At 59.5% G+C, this 18,904-nt stretch overlaps 1 protein-coding gene across 2 annotated transcripts in view; it reads right to left on the reverse strand.

Annotated features, from left to right (window-relative positions):
• The window catches only part of GAS6 (growth arrest specific 6), a 47,367-nt gene that overhangs the window by 13,217 nt on the left and 15,246 nt on the right, over nucleotides 1–18,904 (reverse strand). For both annotated transcript variants that reach the window (XM_055360277.2, XM_063697605.1), the window contains exons 3-10: nucleotides 18,776–18,800; nucleotides 17,273–17,335; nucleotides 9,904–10,026; nucleotides 8,394–8,516; nucleotides 5,649–5,771; nucleotides 4,691–4,812; nucleotides 2,551–2,669; nucleotides 2,218–2,407 (exon numbers count right to left, since the gene is read on the reverse strand). In XM_055360277.2, coding sequence (XP_055216252.1) covers nucleotides 2,218–2,407; nucleotides 2,551–2,669; nucleotides 4,691–4,812; nucleotides 5,649–5,771; nucleotides 8,394–8,516; nucleotides 9,904–10,026; nucleotides 17,273–17,335; nucleotides 18,776–18,800 — 888 coding nt within the window. The remainder of the gene's footprint in view (nucleotides 1–2,217; nucleotides 2,408–2,550; nucleotides 2,670–4,690; nucleotides 4,813–5,648; nucleotides 5,772–8,393; nucleotides 8,517–9,903; nucleotides 10,027–17,272; nucleotides 17,336–18,775; nucleotides 18,801–18,904) is intronic.

The following is an 18,904-nucleotide window of genomic DNA, read 5'->3' on the forward strand; positions in this document are numbered from 1 at the left end:
CTGAGCTTGAGAAAAATATCCTTCTTCCTGTGTGAAAACACCTTTCAGGTATTTGGGTTTGAACTGAGTCACAAAAACATGGTACAAATTCGGGTCAGCTGGGTTTGGGGAGCAGCTAGAGAGGGTGGAATTGGGGAGGGGTCCTCATGAGGTACCCCTGATGGGGAAGGGCCTGTCTTGGTGGGGTGCTGCGGACGCTGTGAGTCACTGGGCGGGACTACACTGCAACACCGCTCCCCCAGGTGACCCCGCCTCAGGCCACCTGCCCTGGGCCCCTCCTCCCCGTGGCTCCATCCCCTGCAACACCACTCCCCCCCAGGTGACCTCGCCTCAGGCCACCTGCCCTGGGCCCCTCCTCCCCGTGGCTCCATCCCCTGCAACACCGCTCCCTCCAGGTGACCCCACCTCAGGCCACCTGCCCTGGGCCCCTCCTCCCCGTGGCTCCATCCCCTGCAACACTGCTCCCCCCAGGCGACCTCGCCTTGGGCCACCTGCCCCGGGCCCCTCATCCCCATGGCTCCATCCCTGAAACTGCTTCTGCTTCCTTTGCTTTCTGTAGCTTTGCTGAGAACAGCCTCCTGCTCTTGGAGATGCTGCTCCTTTAAGGGGTTGGGAAAAATGGAGCGAGGCATTGCTTTGCAGGATGGAAATACAAGTCTACAGTGTTTCATCTGCAGGGACCAGGGTGAATTTTTCCACTTCATCTTCACTTCTGAAGGGCAAGATGTGCTTTCCACCTTTCTTCCCAACGTTTCCTTCTGCAAGCCCAGTATGGTGAGGGAGGCCCAGCGCTGTGGGCGGGAGCCTGGTTGCTTACAGGCCCTCTCGCTCCACGGATGGGGATGTGGGGTGGGCGCGTTTTACCGCTGCCCACAGCTGCCCAAGTGCAGGTCTGCCCAGGACCCCTCAGGTTGCCCATGGGGCTGGGGTCCAGGTGGTCAGGACGTCTCTGGCAAGGGGCAGCTCCTGTGAGGTCACCTGGACCCTTGGCATGCATGGCCGCACTGACCAGCAGGCCCTGGGAGCCAGGGCTCAGGGACAGCAGCATCCACACCGTCCTACAGGGAAGGGTGGGTGGGCGGCGCCTGGCCTGGCCATGGCCAGGGAGACACGTATAGCAGGAGCTCTGGGCTGTGGTGCAGGTTCAGTGGCGGCTTCCTCCCCTGGTGGGGCACCCTGCGTGTAGCGCCAAGCAGCCCTGGCTTCTGTTCCCCACTCCGCTCAGGATAAACAGCATGGCCTCCAGACACAGCCCAGGGTCCCCTGGGGCTGAGAACCACGGGTTCTCACCTGAGCCAGGGTGACCAAACTCAGGGTTGGTCACCTGAGCCAGGGTGACCAAACTCAGGGAGACCAAACTCACAGGTTACACTCAAGGCCCCTTTCTGAGGGAGCCAGGCTGATACGTGATGAAATAGCAGAGAGGCCTAGAGCACCACAGTGAGCCCCCAGAACATGAACTAAACAGGGCAGGGGTCCCCGTCCCCCAGAGCATGAACTAAACAGGGCGGGGTCCCCGTCCCCCAGAGCATGAACTGAACGGGGCAGGGGTCCCCATCCCCTGGAGCATGAACTGAACGGGGCAGGGGTCCCCGTCCCCCGGAGCATGAACTGAACGGGGCAGGGGTCCCCGTCTCCCGGAGCATGAACTGAACGGGGCAGGGGTCCCCGTCCCCCGGAGCATGAACTGAACGGGGCAGGGGTCCCCGTCCCCCGGAGCATGAACTGAACGGGGCAGAGGTCCCCGTCTCCCGGAGCATGAACTGAACGGGGCAGGGGTCCCCGTCCCCCGGAGCATGAACTGAACGGGGCAGGGGTCCCCGTCCCCCGGAGCATGAACTGAACGGGGCAGGGGTCCCCGTCCCCCGGAGCATGAACTGAACGGGGCAGGGGTCCCCGTCCCCCGGAGCATGAACTGAACGGGGCAGGGGTCCCCGTCCCCCGGAGCATGAACTGAACGGGGCAGGGGTCCCCGTCCCCCGGAGCATGAACTGAACGGGGCAGGGGTCCCCGTCTCCCGGAGCATGAACTGAACGGGGCAGGGGTCCCCGTCTCCCGGAGCATGAACTGAACGGGGCAGGGGTCCCCGTCCTGCCCGCACGCAGCAGGTGCAGGCCCCAGAGCTCATCTCCTAACGGTTGCATGAGCGAGTGACAGCTGGGTCTGGCTCAGGGAGAACCCCGTGAGGCCTGGAAGGGGCGGCTGCCGCACACTCACTGTCTGCCACATGCCATGGTTGATGACCGGGCCGCTGCTGGTGACACGGCCGACACCGTTGTAGCGCAGCTGCAGCTCCAGCCGGCCAGCTCTCAGGGCCAGCACGATCCAGGTGCTGTCCTGGTGGCCTCCGGCGAAGAGGAGGATGCCCTCGGGGTCAAAGGTCCGGAAGTCAAACTCAGCTACGAGCCTGGGCACCCACAGGAGAAGAGTCAGCACTGGGCACAGGCAGATGCCCGGCCCCTCCCTGCTGGCCGAGCCCTGGCCCGGGCCCTGTGAAGCCAGCGTCTCGGCCATTCTAAGTTGTGTTGCCTCCTGTGGACACCTCCTCACCTGGTGGGCTGCAGCCTCTTGAAGCGCAGTCGGATCACGGGGGTCCCACTGAACATCCGGCCCAGGTACAAGGACTTCACACTCTTGGCCACGCTGAAGGGCACGCACGGCAAGATGTCCTGCCACGGACGGGGGCCACGCCGGTCGGGGATGCGGCCTTCACTCCTGCTCCCCTGAGCCCCATGCCCCGGCCGCGCAGCGGGTCCACTGTCCCTCCCGTGCCTCGGGAGTGGCCACCCCGCCTCTAGCTGCTGAGACCCCAGAGGCTGTCACACCTGCCCCACTGGGACTCCCAGGTGAAGGGCGGGCTTGCAGCAGCCGCTTCCCACAGGGCTTCTCGGGGGTCCCCGTCATCTCCTTCCCTGCTCATTTCCCTTGACCCTTTATTTTTAAATTATGAAATATTTCAAGCATACAAAAATTACAGAGAATCATTAAAAAGTATACACTATTATGAAACAAATATGGATGCCTTGAAGATGGCTGTTCTGGAAAGTTCCCTGTTCTGGGCTGTGGTTTCTCCACGCTGCCCGAAGGGGGACAGAACCAAAGCCGGTGTGAGCTGACACCCCTGGAAGATGGAGGGGCTGGGGCTGAGCCAGGCCTGCCCTGCCCACCGTAGGCAGCCAGGGTGAGCTGGACACCTCGCAGGGGTCCGACACCCTCTGCATGAGTACATGAGGCAGCGAGGCAAAGAACCTCAAGGCGAGGGCTGGCTGGAAGCCCTGAACGTCGCAGCCCAGACCCAAGAGCCCCATGGCTGCATCCCAGGTCTGCGACTCCGAGAAGCTGTCCTGGTGACTCTTTTCACCTGTGGTTTTGCTTTTTAAATAAATGCTCACTCTCATCAACCCCCAGGCACAGGCCCAGGGTGAACAGGAAAGACAAGGGCCGCCCTGCCCAGAAACGTCCACATGTGGGTACTGCATTCCTACCGGTGTGACAGGTCGGTGTGACAGGCACTGGTGTGACAGGTCAGTGTGACAGGCACCAGTGTGACAGGCACCGGTGTGACAGGTCGGTGTGACGGGCACCGGTGTGACAGGTTGGTGTGACAGGTTGGTGTGACAGATAGTGGTGTGACAGGTCGGTGTGACAGGTCGGTGTGACAGGCACCGGTGTGACAGGTCGGTGTGACAGATACTGGTGTGACAGGTCGGTGTGACAGGCACCGGTGTGACAGGTCGGTGTGACAGGCACCGGTGTGACAGGTCGGTGTGACAGATACCGGTGTGACAGGTCGGTGTGACAGGCACCGGTGTGACAGGTCGGTGTGACAGGTCGGTGTGACAGGCACCGGTGTGACAGGTCGGTGTGACAGGCACCGGTGTGACAGGTCGGTGTGACAGATACTGGTGTGATAGGTCGGTGTGACAGGCACCGGTGTGACAGGTCGGTGTGACAGGTCGGTGTGACAGGCACTGGTGTGACAGGTCGGTGTGACAGATACTGGTGTGACAGGTTGGTGTGACAGACTGGTGTGACAGGGTGTGACAGACACCAGTGTGATAGGTTGGTGTGACAGGTCGGTGTGACAGGCACCGGTGTGACAGGTCGGTGTGACAGGCACCGGTGTGACAGGTCAGTGTGAGACACCGGTGTGACAAGTCAGTGTGACAGGCAGTGGTGTGACAGGCAGTGGTGTGACAGGCACCGGTGTGACAGGTCGGTGTGACAGGCCCCGGTGTGACATGTAGGTCATGCTGTGATAGGCACTGGTGTGACAAGTCGGTTTGACAGGCACCGGTGTGACAGGTCGGTGTGACAGACACCAGTGTGACAGGTCGGTGTGACAGGCACCGGTGTGACAAGTCGGTTTGACAGGCACCGGTGTGACAGGTCGGTCACGTTGGCTCCCTGGCACACGGCAGAGTGGGGACCGTGCCCCCGTGAGTGTCACACTGGGGTCCACACCAGGCTGATCCACTGTGAGTTGGGAGTTGCCATAGAGACTATAAATACAACCAAACATCTTCCAGGGAACAGAAGCGTTTCTCATCCCAAACCTCCACATGGCCCTGGAGATCCCCAACACCTTAGCAAAGGCCAGGTCTTCACGGAAGTGTTTCTCCCGAAAGCCCCCACCGGCGAGGGCCCCCGGAACCACCATGAAGGGCCCGCGGGGCCAGGGGCTGCCTACCTCACAGGTGTCCATGTCCTGGGACAGCTTGAGGCCCCCACGCCCGTCACAGTGGCAGGTGTAGCTCCCTGGGGAGTTCACGCAGACCTGCTCACAGCGGCCCTGCAGACACTCGTCCACATCTGCCAGCCAGAGGGAAGCGGCGGTGAGCGCGGGAGGCCTCTACGCTGTCCCGCCGCGGGATCACACCGCGATTGCTCAAACCACACACAAGGTGCGCTCAAGGAATTACATGCAGATTCTAACGGGGGCGGCTTGGGGGTCGCGTACCCCACTGGAAAGCTAGGTTGCACCCTCGGCCTGCTCCTGCCCGGGCTCTTTCTTGAGGGAATAAAAGTGTCGCAGGTGTCCCAGGAGGGTGCTCCCAACGAGCCAGACCCACCCCCGCTGCCGGGCTGGTGTGGAAGGCAGGTCTGGGAAGCACAGGGTCTGGGCTCTGCAGTGAGGTGTCCCCCGGAGCACAGAGGGGCCGACAGCTGTGGTGGGAAATGGAGGTCAGTGCAGGCAGCCTGGGCTTCCCCACCCTCTCTGTCTGCCTACTCAGCCCCACTTTTCCCATCACTGGGGGCACGGCCCCTCTTAGAGGCTCTACGGCCAACAGGGCCCCCCCATGGCGGCTGGAAAGAGAGAACAGTAGAGGGAGGCTTGCTGCTCCCCGTCCCTTTGGGGAGAGGCCCCGTCTATGCAGGTGGAGAAGGGTACACACGTGTGTACATGCGGTGTATATGCATGTGTGCAGTTCGTTCATGTGCACAAGGGGCATGGGTGCCTGTGTGTGCTCACGTGTGTGCGGGCATGGTGGTAGAACAGGCCATTACCAGGCTGATAGAAACAGGGAGAAAGAGACTTTCTTTCACCAGAAGCACCTGGTTGTTAGCAACCGGCTCAGGCAGTGACTGGCACCCGTGTCTAGACTTGGGCGTCAGAGAAAGAGAGGGTGACCGCGTGGCGTGGGTACCTCGGCAAGCCTTCTCCTGGGAGCTGTACGCAAAGCCCTCGTCACAGAGGCAGGAGTAGGAGCCAGGCAGGTTCTTGCAGCGCGCCTCCCCGCAGGCCTCCGAGTCTGCGCACTCGTCTATGTCTGCAAGCAAAAAAAAAACCGGCCAACCGCAGCACAGCGGCATGTCAGACGGGGCTGGGGCAGGCGGCTGCAGGGACTGGCCAGGGCACCACCCGGACGTCGCACCCAGACTCTGTGGGGCGCCCTGGCCCCATTTCCCTGCCCTCCTCCCCTGACCGGGCAGCTCCCGGGGTGTTGGGGCACGCTTCTGATCAAGGCCCGGCTGGGAAGGCTGATTTCAGCCCAGCAGATGGAGAGCTGGGAAGGGCCCTGCTTGGTCGAGGGGTGGGGGGCGGCGGTGCACGCTGTGCTGTTCCATTTAAATGACGGTGCTACAGGACACGGGGCAGTAAAAAGTAACCCCCTGGGGGCATTTGAAACTAAAACCCCACCCCCAAAGAGAAGCATTTACTGGTTTCAATCAATTTTCACTACGGGGTTAAACCACAATCCTAAGACTCGAGCATCTAATGTGGGACAGAGGCTGTTTACGGCCAAGCACCCTGGGGTAGGAGGGGCAACTCTGAAATGAAGAGCCCTTTAGTCACCAGAGGAGAGCAAAGACAGGGGCACGGAGAAAGGTGGGGGAGGAGGAGGGGGAGGAGGAGGGGGAGTAGGATGGGGAGGAGGAAGGGGGGGAGGGGAAGGAGGAAGAGGAGGAGGAGGAGGGGAAGAAGGGGGAGGGGAGGAGGGGGAGGAGGAGGGGGTAGGGAGAGGATGGAGAGGAGGGGGAGGAGGAGGAGGGGGAGGAGAAGGGGGAGGGGGAGAAGGGGGATGGGGAGGAGAATGGGGAAGGGAAGGAGGAGGAGGGAGGGGGAGGAGGAAGGAGGGGGAGGAGAAGCAGGGAGGAAGAGGAGAAGGTGAGGGAGGGGGTGGGGAGGGGGGAGGGAGGGGGTGGGGAGGGGTGGGGGAGGAGGAGGAGAGGGGAAATAAGGATGGGGGAGGAGGAGGGGGAAAAAGAGGAGGGGGAATGAGGAAGAAGAGGGGAATGAGGAGGAGGAGGGGGAGGAAGAAGATGGGGAGGAAGATGAGGAGGGGGAGTGGGGGGAGAAGGAGGGGGAGTGGGGGGAGGAGGAGGGGGAGTGGGGGGAGGAGGAGGAGGAGTGGGGGGAGGAGGAGGGTGAGTGGGGGGAGGAGGAGGGGGAGTGGGGGGAGGAGGAGGGGGAGTGGGGGGAGGAGGAGGGGGAGGGGGAGTGGGGGGGAGGAGGAGGAAGATGGGGAGGAGGGGGAGTGGGGGGGAGGAGGAGGAAGATGGGGAGGAGGGGGAGTGGGGGGAGGAGGAGGGGGAGTGGGGGGAGGAGGAAGGGGAGTGGGGGGAGGAGGAAGGGGAGTGGGGGGAGGAGGAGGGTGAGTGGGGAGGAGGAGGAAGATGGGGAGGAGGGGGAGTGGGGGGGAGGAGGAGGAAGATGGGGAGGAGGGGGAGTGGGGGGAGGAGGAGGGGGAGTGGGGGAGGAGGAGGGGGAGTGGGGGGAGGAGGAGGGGGAGTGGGGGGGAGGAGGAGGAAGATGGGGAGGAGGAGGAGAGGACGGGAATGCCTCTGTCACTGTGGGCAGTAACTGTGAGCCTAGACTTTGCCGGGAGTGCCCGACCGGTGCAGGGACCCATGGGAGATGCTTTAGATGTCATCTCTCAGGATCGGCCTAGTCTTCACCTCTCTTTAAACCTGGGGTGCTGCTGTCTTCCAGGTCAGGGATAGAGCAGTGATGGGAGGGGCTCTGTCCTCAACGGGGAAATGGGTTTATGTGTTAAGATGGGAATCACGTCATCTGCACACAGGACTAACTCCTGGGTGGTCAGGGAAGGGAACCACCAAAGTGGACACAAATAGCAGCTGCCTTTTGAAATCGGGGGATGGGGTGTGACCCCTCCTGTCTGGTCAGATTCACTCTCCAGCTCCTGGGGCTGTTTCTCCCTGAGCAACTGTCTGTCCTGTCCACGCAGTTCGGTGTCCTAGACAGTCAGCAGCAGCGCTAAGAACTATGCCAGAAACTCTCAGGGACACGCCTGGGCATGTCCAGATACAACGTGGGGAGGGAGGAGGAAGGTGCTCCCCCTGCAAAGTGGCAAAGGGCCAGTGGCAGCAGCAGCACCTGGAACAGCGTCGGGGACGCGCACATTCACAGTGACTTTCTGGGGTGTCCTGGGGCTCCCCAGCTCTGGCCCTGGGCTGAGGGAACCCCAGACTGAAATATGAAAGGAAGTGGGGAGGGCAGGGCTATATTTAGGGGACAGAGGGAGACCAACAATGGGGTGCTTCTGGGGATGCTGGGGAGAGTGGACGGCGGGGGGACCCTAGCCTGGAGCCCTGACCCACAAGCTCACTACACAAGTGCCTGGAGCACTTCCAGGCTCTGTGAGGCTCTGGGGAATGGACGAGGCCCTACAGCCAGCAGTGTGGCCTCATGGGCTGGGCCAGCCCCCTGAGTCCTGGCCCTCAGATGCCGGGTGAGTCATCCTGGTGTGGTGCCGAGCAGCTCCCTGTGCTGCGGCTGGCCTGGGCTTGTGTAGTCTCTGCAGGATGCCCCATCCCATCCAGAACCACAGGAACCCAGCCAGCAGCAGCCGCTTGCAGAAGAGCAGACATGACCAAAAATAGAAGGTGGGGAGAGGAGAGAGGAGAGAGGCCTCACCCCAGGGCCTTACCTTGGCAGGTCCTGCCATCAGAGGAGAGCTCGAAGCCGCTGTGGCAGGAACAGTGGAAGCTGCCCGGCTTGTTGTGGCAGATCTGGAGGCAGCCCCCGTTCTCCTGGCTGCATTCGTTGACATCTGGGAACAAGCACGGGCCTGAAGGGGAGCCCAAGGGTGCACAACCCCTGGCTACGGTAGGAAGAGATCCCAGAGGTGCACAGCCCAGCCCTGGAGCAGGGAGGGAGCCCAGAGGTACACAGCCCAGCCCTGGAGCAGAGAGAGATCCCAGAGGTGCACAGCCCAGCCCTGGAGCAGGGAGGGAGACCAGGGGTGCACAGCCCAGCCCCGGAGCAGGAGGAAGGGACCCCGGGGGTGCACAGCCCAGCCCTGGAGCAGGGAGGGAGCCCAGGGGTGCACAGCCCAGCCCCGGAGCAGGAGGAAGGGACCCCGGGGTTGCACAGCCCAGCCCTGGAGCAGGGAGGGAGCCCGGGGGTGCACAGCCCAGTCCCGGAGCAGGAGGAAGGGACCCCGGGGGTGCACAGCCCAGCCCTGGAGCAGGGAGGGAGCCGGGGGGTGCACAGCCCAGCACTGGAGCAGGAGGAAGGGACCCCAGGTGTGCACAGCCCAGCCCCGGAGCAGAGAGAGATCCTAAAGGTGCACAGCCCAGCCCTGGAGCAGGGAGGGAGCCCAGGGGTGCACAGCCCAGCCCTGGAGCAGGAGGAAGGGACCCCGGGGGTGCACAGCCCAGCCCTGGAGCAGGGAGAGAGCCTGGGAGTGCACAGCCCAGCCCCCGAGCAGAGAGAGATCCTGGAGGTGCACAGCCCAGCCCTGGAGCAGAGAGGGACCCCAGGGCTTGGACCTCACACCCCCCTCAGCAGCCCTACTGTTTCATGGCCCCTGGTCCTGGCCTTGCGTGTGGAGGTAGATGGTGGGAGGGCAAAGGGGATCCCCAGCTGTGGTCTCAGCCTGGGGAGCTGCTGGCAGTCACAGCCCACAGGGCTCAGCTCCCTGGATGCCCATGTGCTTGCAGGAGGAGGCTGCAGGCCAGGAGTGACCTCTGGGTGCCGAGGACAGACAAGGCCAGGCCAGAGCTGGCCACTCCTTAGCAAAGCCCTCCCAGGCCACCTGTGGGGTGGGACTTGCCAAAGGGGACAGGCTGGCCTGCTGGGCTCTCCACTATGGGTCTCCACCAGGCCCTGGAGCTATTCTTCCTCCAGGGTCTTCACTGACACCACAGGTCTGCACTCAAGGATGGTCAGAGGTGAAATTTCCCCCCCGCCTTTCAATCAGTGGGTGCTGAGGAATCACTTGGTGTTTCCTTTCCTTCCAGCCCTGCTCCCAGAAAGGAGACCGCAGCTCCTCCCAATTCTCCTGGGGCTCCAGGATACCTCAGGGCTGCAGCCTCCTTGGGGCTGTCGGAGAGCAGCCTGAGGATGGCCGTGCCCTGGAGTGGGAGTGAGGAGCGGGGATCAGGGCAGGGCCGGAGATGGAGGGAGACCCCGCCTTTGTCTTCAGCCTCACGTACCTTTGTCGCAGAGCCGGCCCCCCCAGCCAGCTTTACACAGGCAGAAGAAGTTGCCCATGAGGTCCTGGCAGGCTTGGGTCCCCTTCCTATCGCAGGGGTTGGGCGTGCACTGGTCAGGCAGGTCTGATTGGGGACACAAAGCGGAAAATCATGTTCAGCTGCCCCCCCGCACCCAACGCAGCTGAGATCGGGGCGGCTGTGGGGTCTCGGGTCCAGTCCGGAGGAGCTCTGAGGGGCGCAGGCTGAGGCAGGCCCCGGGCACCCGAGCCCTCTGTGCTGGCCTAGGGCTGATAGAATAGGCTGGCGGGCCCTGGGGCCGGCTCCAGGAAAACTCAGATCAACTGGGAGGGAGTGCCAGCAGGCCTGGACGTGAGGTGGGAAGGGCCGAGGGCAAAGGAGCAGGAACTGCCTGGCGTGAGGCCTGGGAGCTCAGACCTCCCAGGGAGTAGGCACACAGAACCCCCAGCTGACCTGGGGGCTTCCAGGCAGACTCGGAACATTCTGCCTTCCCTGGCCAGCCCTAGCCCATCTCTGGTGAACTCTCCCTGCTGGGTGTGGCGGGGAGGACCCCAGGCCCAGGCTGCACTGCCAGAGGGGTCCCCCAGGAAGCCCCCCTCTTTCTGCTTAGCTGCCCCCCTCTCCACGTGTCTTGATGGCTTTAGGCCAGGTGTGTTCTGCCCTTTCTCAGGGTGGTCACCTGGGCTCAGCTCCTGCAGGGCCAGAGGTCAGGGGAACGGGTGAGGGCCTGAGGGTGGAAACCCATGCCAGTGCAGCTGCTTCCCAAGCAGTCCCCCATCCGAGAAGCTGCTCACAAACACGTTCATATGAGGAGCTGCTCACAAACACGCTTCCAGGACACGGACCCAAACCACGTCCCAGAGGCAGGCAGGGAAGCCCCCGACAGTGCAGTTACGCAAGCCTGAGCCCCGGGAAGTTGGCAGAAAGAACGACAATTACACCCGGAGCTCAAAGAATCCTTTCATGGCTGCTGGCTGAGCAGAAGCAGCTCGGGGCTGGGCATGGCAGTGCTCAGGGGCACGGTCCACACTCAGCTCAGCCCCACATGAGGACTCAGCCACGCTCAGCTTAGCCACACAGGGCTCCGTGGGGAACCCTCGGTAGGGCCCCCCTGCTGGCTGAGAGAGGGCTCCTTTCCATTGATTCCACACAAGTTCAATAAGGACCAGTCCCTGGGAAAAGTGCAGGCCGGGCCAGCAGGGCCCTAGGGCACTGGGCCAGCATTGTCCTAAGGGGTCAGCCCTGGTGGGGGCACGTCGAGTCTTCAGTGCATGGGCTCTCACTGCCAGTGTGTCGCTTCCGTTCCTGAGGCTCCCAAGGTGACATTTCCCACCAGGTCTGTAGAATGTGGCATTTCCACCAGAGGGTCTGGGCTCGGCTGTCAGTGCAGGAGCCACTTCACTCCCCACCTGGCCGGGGTCAGGGGTGCCCGGTGCCAGGGTGAGCGGCGGGCGGGTCTGTGGTTCACAAAGCTGAGTTCCTCCAGCTCATCCAGGGCATACAGTCACTGCCTGTGGCCGGCACAGACACAGCCCCTGTCCTCCTAGGCGGGTCCGGGCACCGAGCTCACCAGAGGCCCCGGCTACGAGTCCCAGGCTTCTTGGGGAAGCTGCCCAACCACACTGGCTTCTTTCCGCGACGCTTCGCCGTATGCCCCACGGCGTTTCCTCCGTATGCCTCACAGTTTGCTCCGTACACCCGAGTTTCCTCCGTATGCCCCAGTTTCCTCCCAACGCCCCACAGTTTCCTCCATACACCTCAGTTTCCTCCGCATGCCCCAGTTTCCTCCATACGCCTCAATTTCCTCCATACGCCCCACAGTTTCCTCCCAACGCCCCACAGTTTCCTCCCAACGCCCCAGTTTCCTCCTTACACCTCAGTTTCCTCCATATGTCCGTTTCTTCCATACGCCCCAGTTTCCTCCATACACCTCAATTTCCTCCATACGCTTCAATTTCCTCCGTACGCCCCACAGTTTCCTCCATACGCCCCAGTTTCCTCCGTACGCCTCAGTTTCCTCCGTATGCCCGTTTCCTCCATACGCCCCCATTTCCTCCATACGCCCCCATTTCCTCCATACGCCCCACAGTTTCCTCTATACGCCCCACAGTTTCCTCCATACCCCTCAATTTCCTCTGTACGCCTCAGTTTCCTCCATACGCCCCAGCTTCCTCCATATGCCTGTTTCCTCCATACACCTCAGTTTCCTCCGTACGCCCCAGTTTCCTCCGCACGCCTCACAGTTTCCTCCATACGCCCCAGCTTCCTCCATACGCCTCAGTTTCCTCCATACACCTGTTTCCTCCATATGCCTCACAGTTTCCTCCGTACGCCCCAGCTTCCTCCATATGCCTCAATTTCCTCTGTATGCTTCAGTTTCCTCCATACGCCTCAGTTTCCTCTGTCTGCCTCACAGTTTCCTCTATAAGCCTCAGTTTCCTCAGTATACCCCACAGTTTCCTCCCTACACCTCCAGTTTGCTTGTTTTGCACAAATGACTGACAACAGAACACTTGTGGGTGTGGACGGAGCTCGCGTCTCGAAGTGTTTCTAAGATGCTATTTTCAGCAGGTCACTATAAATGCTTTCTACTCTGAAGCACACAGGGGCTGGGGCTGGCCTTCGGAGTTACGAGGAAACGAGGACCAGGACCAGGGATTCTGCATCAGCACATCCACCAGGAGCCGGCCGGGGCCCCATCCCTGACACTGCTGTCGCCCCGCCGTACCTGGGTGCTGTGTCCGCGGGGCGTCTGGAGACGTCGACGTGGTCATAGCAGGGCCTGGAACGGGGAGGTCTGGCCTGGACTAGAGAAATGAGGGGCGCATCCGCTTCTCCACCCTGGCCTCAGATGAAGAGGCTCTGGGGGCAGGAGGGAGTCAGACACGTGCAGGGCAGGCGGCCTGTGCAGGGCCCAACCCTCCGGCACCAGAACCTGACCTCCTCAGAGGCCCCCACCGTGGAGGGATGTCTGGGGGATGCTGTGCGCTGCCGCTACGATGTTTGGTTAGAGATTAAAGCCATTTCAGAAGTGGACACCTGCCCATGTGATGCAAAGGGCTGGGAACCCGGTCTTGACTTTGCCTGGAACGCCTTTCGGAAAGACCTCTGTCCCTGAGGCTGAGGGACAGTGCCTGCTCCTGCCAGGTGCCCAGATCTTAAGCGGTCCCCAGTCTCATGCCGCCTGCCCCGGGGCCTCCCCCAACTCATTTGTTTATTTCCCTATTGGGAATGTATTGATACCTCTAGGATGCAAGGACGGAACCACACCTGAGGGGTGGACAGTCAGCCGGTGCCCAGCAAATATCTGTGGAATTTCCTCCACACAACAGGGAAAGCAATGGAGACAAAAACCTCTGCAGGCCCCCGAGGGCACCCACTTCCCTGACCCCGCCCACCTCCCTGATCCCCGCCCACCTCCCTGACCCCCATCCCGCAAGCTGGGCCTAGGGTATCGGTGGCCTGGCTGGTCATGCCCTGGGCGCCAGCGCCTGCGGAGAGTTCAGGAGGTGAAGGGTTTATCTCAGCTTGGCCCATGACTGCGTTGAAGGACAGGAGGGAGCGGCTGTGGCTGTGGCTGGAATCTGAAGCCGGTGCGGGCGGCCAGGGCCTTTCCCTGGGTAGTGACCAGCGAGGACCAGAGCCCTGTCTGCCCGAGGGAAGGGTGAGGGGACACTCCCCGTGGCGGGGGTGGGATCCTGGTAGCCAGGGCTCAGTGACCGCTGCCTGGGCCACCGCCTGTGGGGACCTGACCTTCCTGGGGAAACCCATGGGTCAAAGGAGCCGAGAAATCCAAGCACCAAGTGGCCGCTAGGGCAGGACGGGCGTGTTCGCAGTGGAGAAGCTGGATGTGTCCGTGGGAAAGGAAAGAAATGGAAGCAGAAGCTCTTCAGGGGCACCTGGGAACGCAGCCTACACTCTTCCCAGGCCTCCTCCCTCCGTCCACTGTGCCGCCTGGGTCCTGGGACACCCTGAGGGCCACAGACTCTCATGCAAGGCCCGCTGGGGGCCTGCTTGTCTGGGGCTGAATTTGGACTTTATGGGGCTATGGCTTTAATTTCACAATGACCGATAACCAGTGAACTGAAGCCAGGACAGCACCGTGAGCACCAAGTCAGAGAATTTTCATGAGGGAACCGATGAACAGGAACAGAGTGTGAGGCTGCCCCAGCCGCATCCTCCGGGAGGCGCCTTCCCAAGGGAGTGCAAGGCTGCCTGCTGTGGCCAGGCCACCAAAGCACCTTCTTCACCGCCAGGCATCTTTTGAGGCACGCGAACATCAGAGGCCCCAGCCACGTGCTCTGGAGGAGAAGCTGAGAGACCCAGGCCACAGGCAGGGCAGCCTCTGAGGGCCGGCTCAGGGTGAGTGGCCGGAGCTTCTGGCCTGGGGCAGGTGGACCCGTTAGAAACTGCATGTGTTGCCTCTGGCACCAGCTACAGCAAGAGATTCTCTTCCTATCACACAGGGAACAAACTCAAGGATCTTGACCGTGCCCTCCTCTCCCCAGCTGGCCGCACTTGGGGATGCTGATACCACAAAGGAAACAATAAACCAAAACAAGATAACTCTACTGGGCGGCGGGAACAGAAAGGAACATGTAGCAATCACTCCTCTTCATCCACGCAAGGAAGCGAGGCGATGCCTTGAAAAGGACGGCCTTCTTTGCTGCAAATAGCCAGAAGTGAACTGAGCAAAGGAAGCACGGGATGCACAGGAAGAAAAGTGCTCCAAGGGACGGACAGGACGGTGCCGGGGTTAGGAAAGCGCAACGCTGTTCAGACACAGTCTCCGATATATGAATGGCAAGCCCAGTTAAAAATATCTAAAGGGCTTTTTTAGGTTTTTAATAATATTTTTAAGGTTTAGTTTTATTAAAAAATAAGCAAGACAACCAGAAAAAAGACTGAGGAGGGCATAGGAGACCCACCCACGTGCATGAGGCCGAGTCTAAAGCTGCGGCCACGGCCTGTGGAAACCCGGCAGAAAATCTCCCAAATACCCAGCATATGAGGACGGCAGCAGGGGAGGCACTGGGGTGAGAGAGACTCAAATGTGTGGTGTTGGCAGCAGGGGAGGCACTGGGGTGAGACACACTCAAATGTGTGGTGTGGCAGCAGGGGAGGCACTGGGGTGAGACAGACTCAAATGTGTGGTGTTGGGACAGCAGGGGAGGCACTGGGGTGAGACACACTCAAATGTGTGGTGTGGCAGCAGGGGAGGCACTGGGGTGAGACACACTCAAATGTGTGGTGTTGGGGCAGCAGGGGAGGCACTGGGGTGAGACAGACTCAAATGTGTGGTGTTGGCAGCAGGAGAGGCACTGGGGTGAGACACACTCAAATGTGTGGTGTGGCAGCAGGGGAGGCACTGGGGTGAGACACACTCAAATGTGTGGTGTTGGGGCAGCAGGGGAGGCACTGGGGTGAGAGAGACTCAAATGTGTGGTGTTGGCAGCAGGGGAGGCACTGGGGTGAGACACACTCAAATGTGTGGTGTGGCAGCAGGGGAGGCACTGGGGTGAGACAGACTCAAATGTGTGGTGTTGGGACAGCAGGGGAGGCACTGGGGTGAGACACACTCAAATGTGTGGTGTTGGGGCAGCAGGGGAGGCACTGGGGTGAGACACACTCAAATATGTGGTGTTGGGGCAGGAACTGAGCCTGCAGTCTAGATCCCCACCTCATCCATCACGTCAAAAGAAATTACAGGCGGGTCACAGATGAAAACACCTAACAGCAGGTAACTGTTTTGCAATCTTGGGGAGAAGCCTCAAGCCCAGGAACTAAGAGACTATAACAAGTGTGAATACAGAATTTAAAAGAAGAGATTGGTTTAGCAATCACTAAGATAAAACACGCATGGCAGGATCTGCTTGTCTCCTCTGAGCGCGCAGGAGCCTCTGCCCCAAATGCAGACATTGGGCCCTACGTGGCACCTGGCTACTGTGCATGGTTGCAGGTCAGGGCAGGCCAGGCCACAGGGCAGGGCCACCCTCCCATTCCCATGTTTACACTGAGCATTTCCTCTGCCTGTGGCTCTTGGGCTGGGGTCTGTGATACAAGTCCGGGAGGCCAGAGACACCCACGGACAGCGCGTGGGGCTTGGGGAGCGGGACTGAGCCACCTCTGACTCCTTCTGCTGACTGGGATCCAGCTCCAAAGCCATGCCTGGGAAGAGACTCCTGCCTCTCCCAGGATGACTCCGTCCCGCCACGCCTCCGCTCTCGGCGCCCACGGGGACTCACCAAGGTGGGCTTTCATCTAAGACTAGACACAGGTGACGCCAGCGGACCACAGACCCAGTGCGAGGGGAGCTGTGTGGGTTGTGCTGCAGGTATGTTAAAATTCATACAGGACATCCAAAACAATCAATCTTATTGCATGATAATTTTAAAATAATAAAAAAGACTTGTGGCAAGCTGAAAAAATTTTTGATAACTTTACTACCAATGGCTAATTTGCAAACTCCTACAAATTGAGAAAAACAGGCAAAAAATATAAACAACAGTTTATAGGAAAAGAAATACACAGTTTTTAAACCTATGAAGCACAGCTTTACTCATTAGTTAAACAACAACAAAAAAAAAAACCTGAAATGACTGATGTCATTTCTCACCTCTTACATTGGAAGAGATCAAAAGTTTAAAAAAACAGTTCATTCACCCCTGCAGGGGCGGAGGCTAAGGCTGGCTCTGGGATAATTTGGCAGTATCTGTATCCAAAGGAAACATGAGGACTGCCTCTGCGATTCCATCCTTGGGAACGCATCCCGCAGACACTCAGACGTGTGGGAGGCAACAGGTGCATGAGGATGTCGCACCAGTTTTGTTTATAATGATGGAAATTGGAAATAACCTGGACATCAGCCAACATGCATGGGCTAAGCTCGCATGATGCACCGGCTGGAAATGCCAGCGTGAAGGTGAGACACGCTAAGAGAGGGTCTCCTGTGCAGACAGAGTTGCAGAGGCACGGGACAGACCGCGTGCGCTAAGCCGCCACGCGTGTGAAGAGCGGAAGGCCGCTCACACATGTTCACACGTCTAAGCACAAGATTCTTGGAACTGTAACTACGGTGGTGTCTGGACGACTCAGAGGCGGGGATGGGCTTTCACATCACACCCTGTGAAACATTTACATTTTGTTCCATGTGCATTTATTGCCTATTGCTAAAAACGTCAAAATTTACTTGTTTAAAAAAGAAAGTTTGGCGAAAAGGGAGCAGGCCTCGGCAAGGGACCACAGCTCCTTAAAAAACAGAACTATTCAGGGCCCTCCACAAACCACAGCCAAGCCTAAAGCCGCCCAAACCCACAGTGCTCCCAGGAAGGCGCAAAGGAGGCCGACTTACTTTGCACGCAGGTGGCGAAGCCTGAGTTTTTGGTGTACGGAGACCCATACTTGTTGATGCAGTCTGCAGGAAGAAAGGGAACGGATGTCAGTCATCCTTATGAGACCGGATGGACTGCAGAGCCTCCGCTTCTGAGAAGCTCTGGAGAGGCAGTTACTCTGCTTACCTGGGGTGCTATCATCCTCCAGAAACAATGCCGCTTAGCTGGTGTTAATACAAAACATTTTAGCCCCAACCCCGACAAACAGGAAACCGCCTCCACCAACTCAGCGGAGTTGTGCATCCCAGTCGCTAAGTGCGTAAAGCACCGCCCGCCGTTTCGAGGGGGTTCCTCCTGCCGTATGGGAGAATCACCGGGAATGCTCACTAAGTTCCTGACGGTACTCGGAAAGCTAAACTTCATTTTCCAGTCGACCCCCGTTGGGAAACGCTGTGCTTAACTGGAAAGCCACTCTGCTTTGGAGAAAGCCCCTCCATGCTCTCTGGCTGGCTGGACACAGCTTGACAGCAGACATCCCGCTAGGGCGGCGGGGGGAGGCGAGGCCTGGCACATGCACATCCAGGGATGACCCGAAACGTGAGATTGTGCAGAACGGTGTGGGACCTCTCGACCTGGCCCTTCAGCGGGTTACTGTTGCTTATCCAGGCGCAGAAAGGCATGGATGAACAGCGGAAGGCCTCCTGTGGGTGTGCTGTGGACAGCTGGCCACCCCCTGCTTCAGAACTCAGTCCTCGCTGGTGCCTGGGCTTTCTGGGACAGTGCCAGACCCACTGTGTTTGTTCCAGATATGGACCCGGGGAAGGACCCTTTAAGAGGACATTTACTAAAATGCACTTTGCAACACTAAAAAGGAAGACCCTGGAATACATTTCTCTCCTTCTAAGTGAAATGCACTCAAAGAGCTCTAAGATGGTGTCAGTTTAACAGGCTGACCCGGGGTCTCTGGGTTTCACTTTCTTGCTGTCCTCCCTTCCCAAGTATACAGTGGGGGTCTCCAGAGGCTGCCCCACATGCACCAGCTGCTCTGATGGCTGAGATAACGTCTGTGCATTCCCGTTCTTCAAATTAAACAGAAACACTATTCGGTGTTTTCGGTTTTAATTAAGAATACGGTAAATATCAGTCAATACAGCCCACATGAACATGGACCCCTTTGGGGTCCTCAATGACTTCAGAAGTGATTAGTGCTGAGATCGGAAAACCGGAGGACAGAATCAATTACACGTCCTGACAAGGAGCTGAGCCTGGCATCAACTCAGAGAAGGGGTTTGCAGATAACAGCATTCACCTGAGGTTCCACTAACACGGAATAAAGCTGTGGTATAAAATAAACAGAGAAACTTGTGTTTCTGACCTGCATGTTCCGGACAGTTCCACGTGCACCATGTGATTAAGAATCTTCCTTCCAAGAGTTACGTGGTGAGGAGATTCCTCCAACATGAAACACGCACCCCCAACTATGCCTCTACGACAACCAGAGTAGAGAAGTAATTGAGACTTACCTAAGTATCTTGGGTAAAAATAATCCTGTGGAAAAAGAAAAAGAAAAGGCAAGCATTGACCGGCACACTACGAGGGTCTCCGAACAACATAAGCATCAGCTGGTTCATCAGAGGCTGCTCTCGGGGCAG

Source organism: Gorilla gorilla, chromosome 14, assembly GCF_029281585.2.
Source record: "Gorilla gorilla gorilla isolate KB3781 chromosome 14, NHGRI_mGorGor1-v2.1_pri, whole genome shotgun sequence".
NCBI classification, from domain to species: domain Eukaryota; kingdom Metazoa; phylum Chordata; class Mammalia; order Primates; family Hominidae; genus Gorilla; species Gorilla gorilla.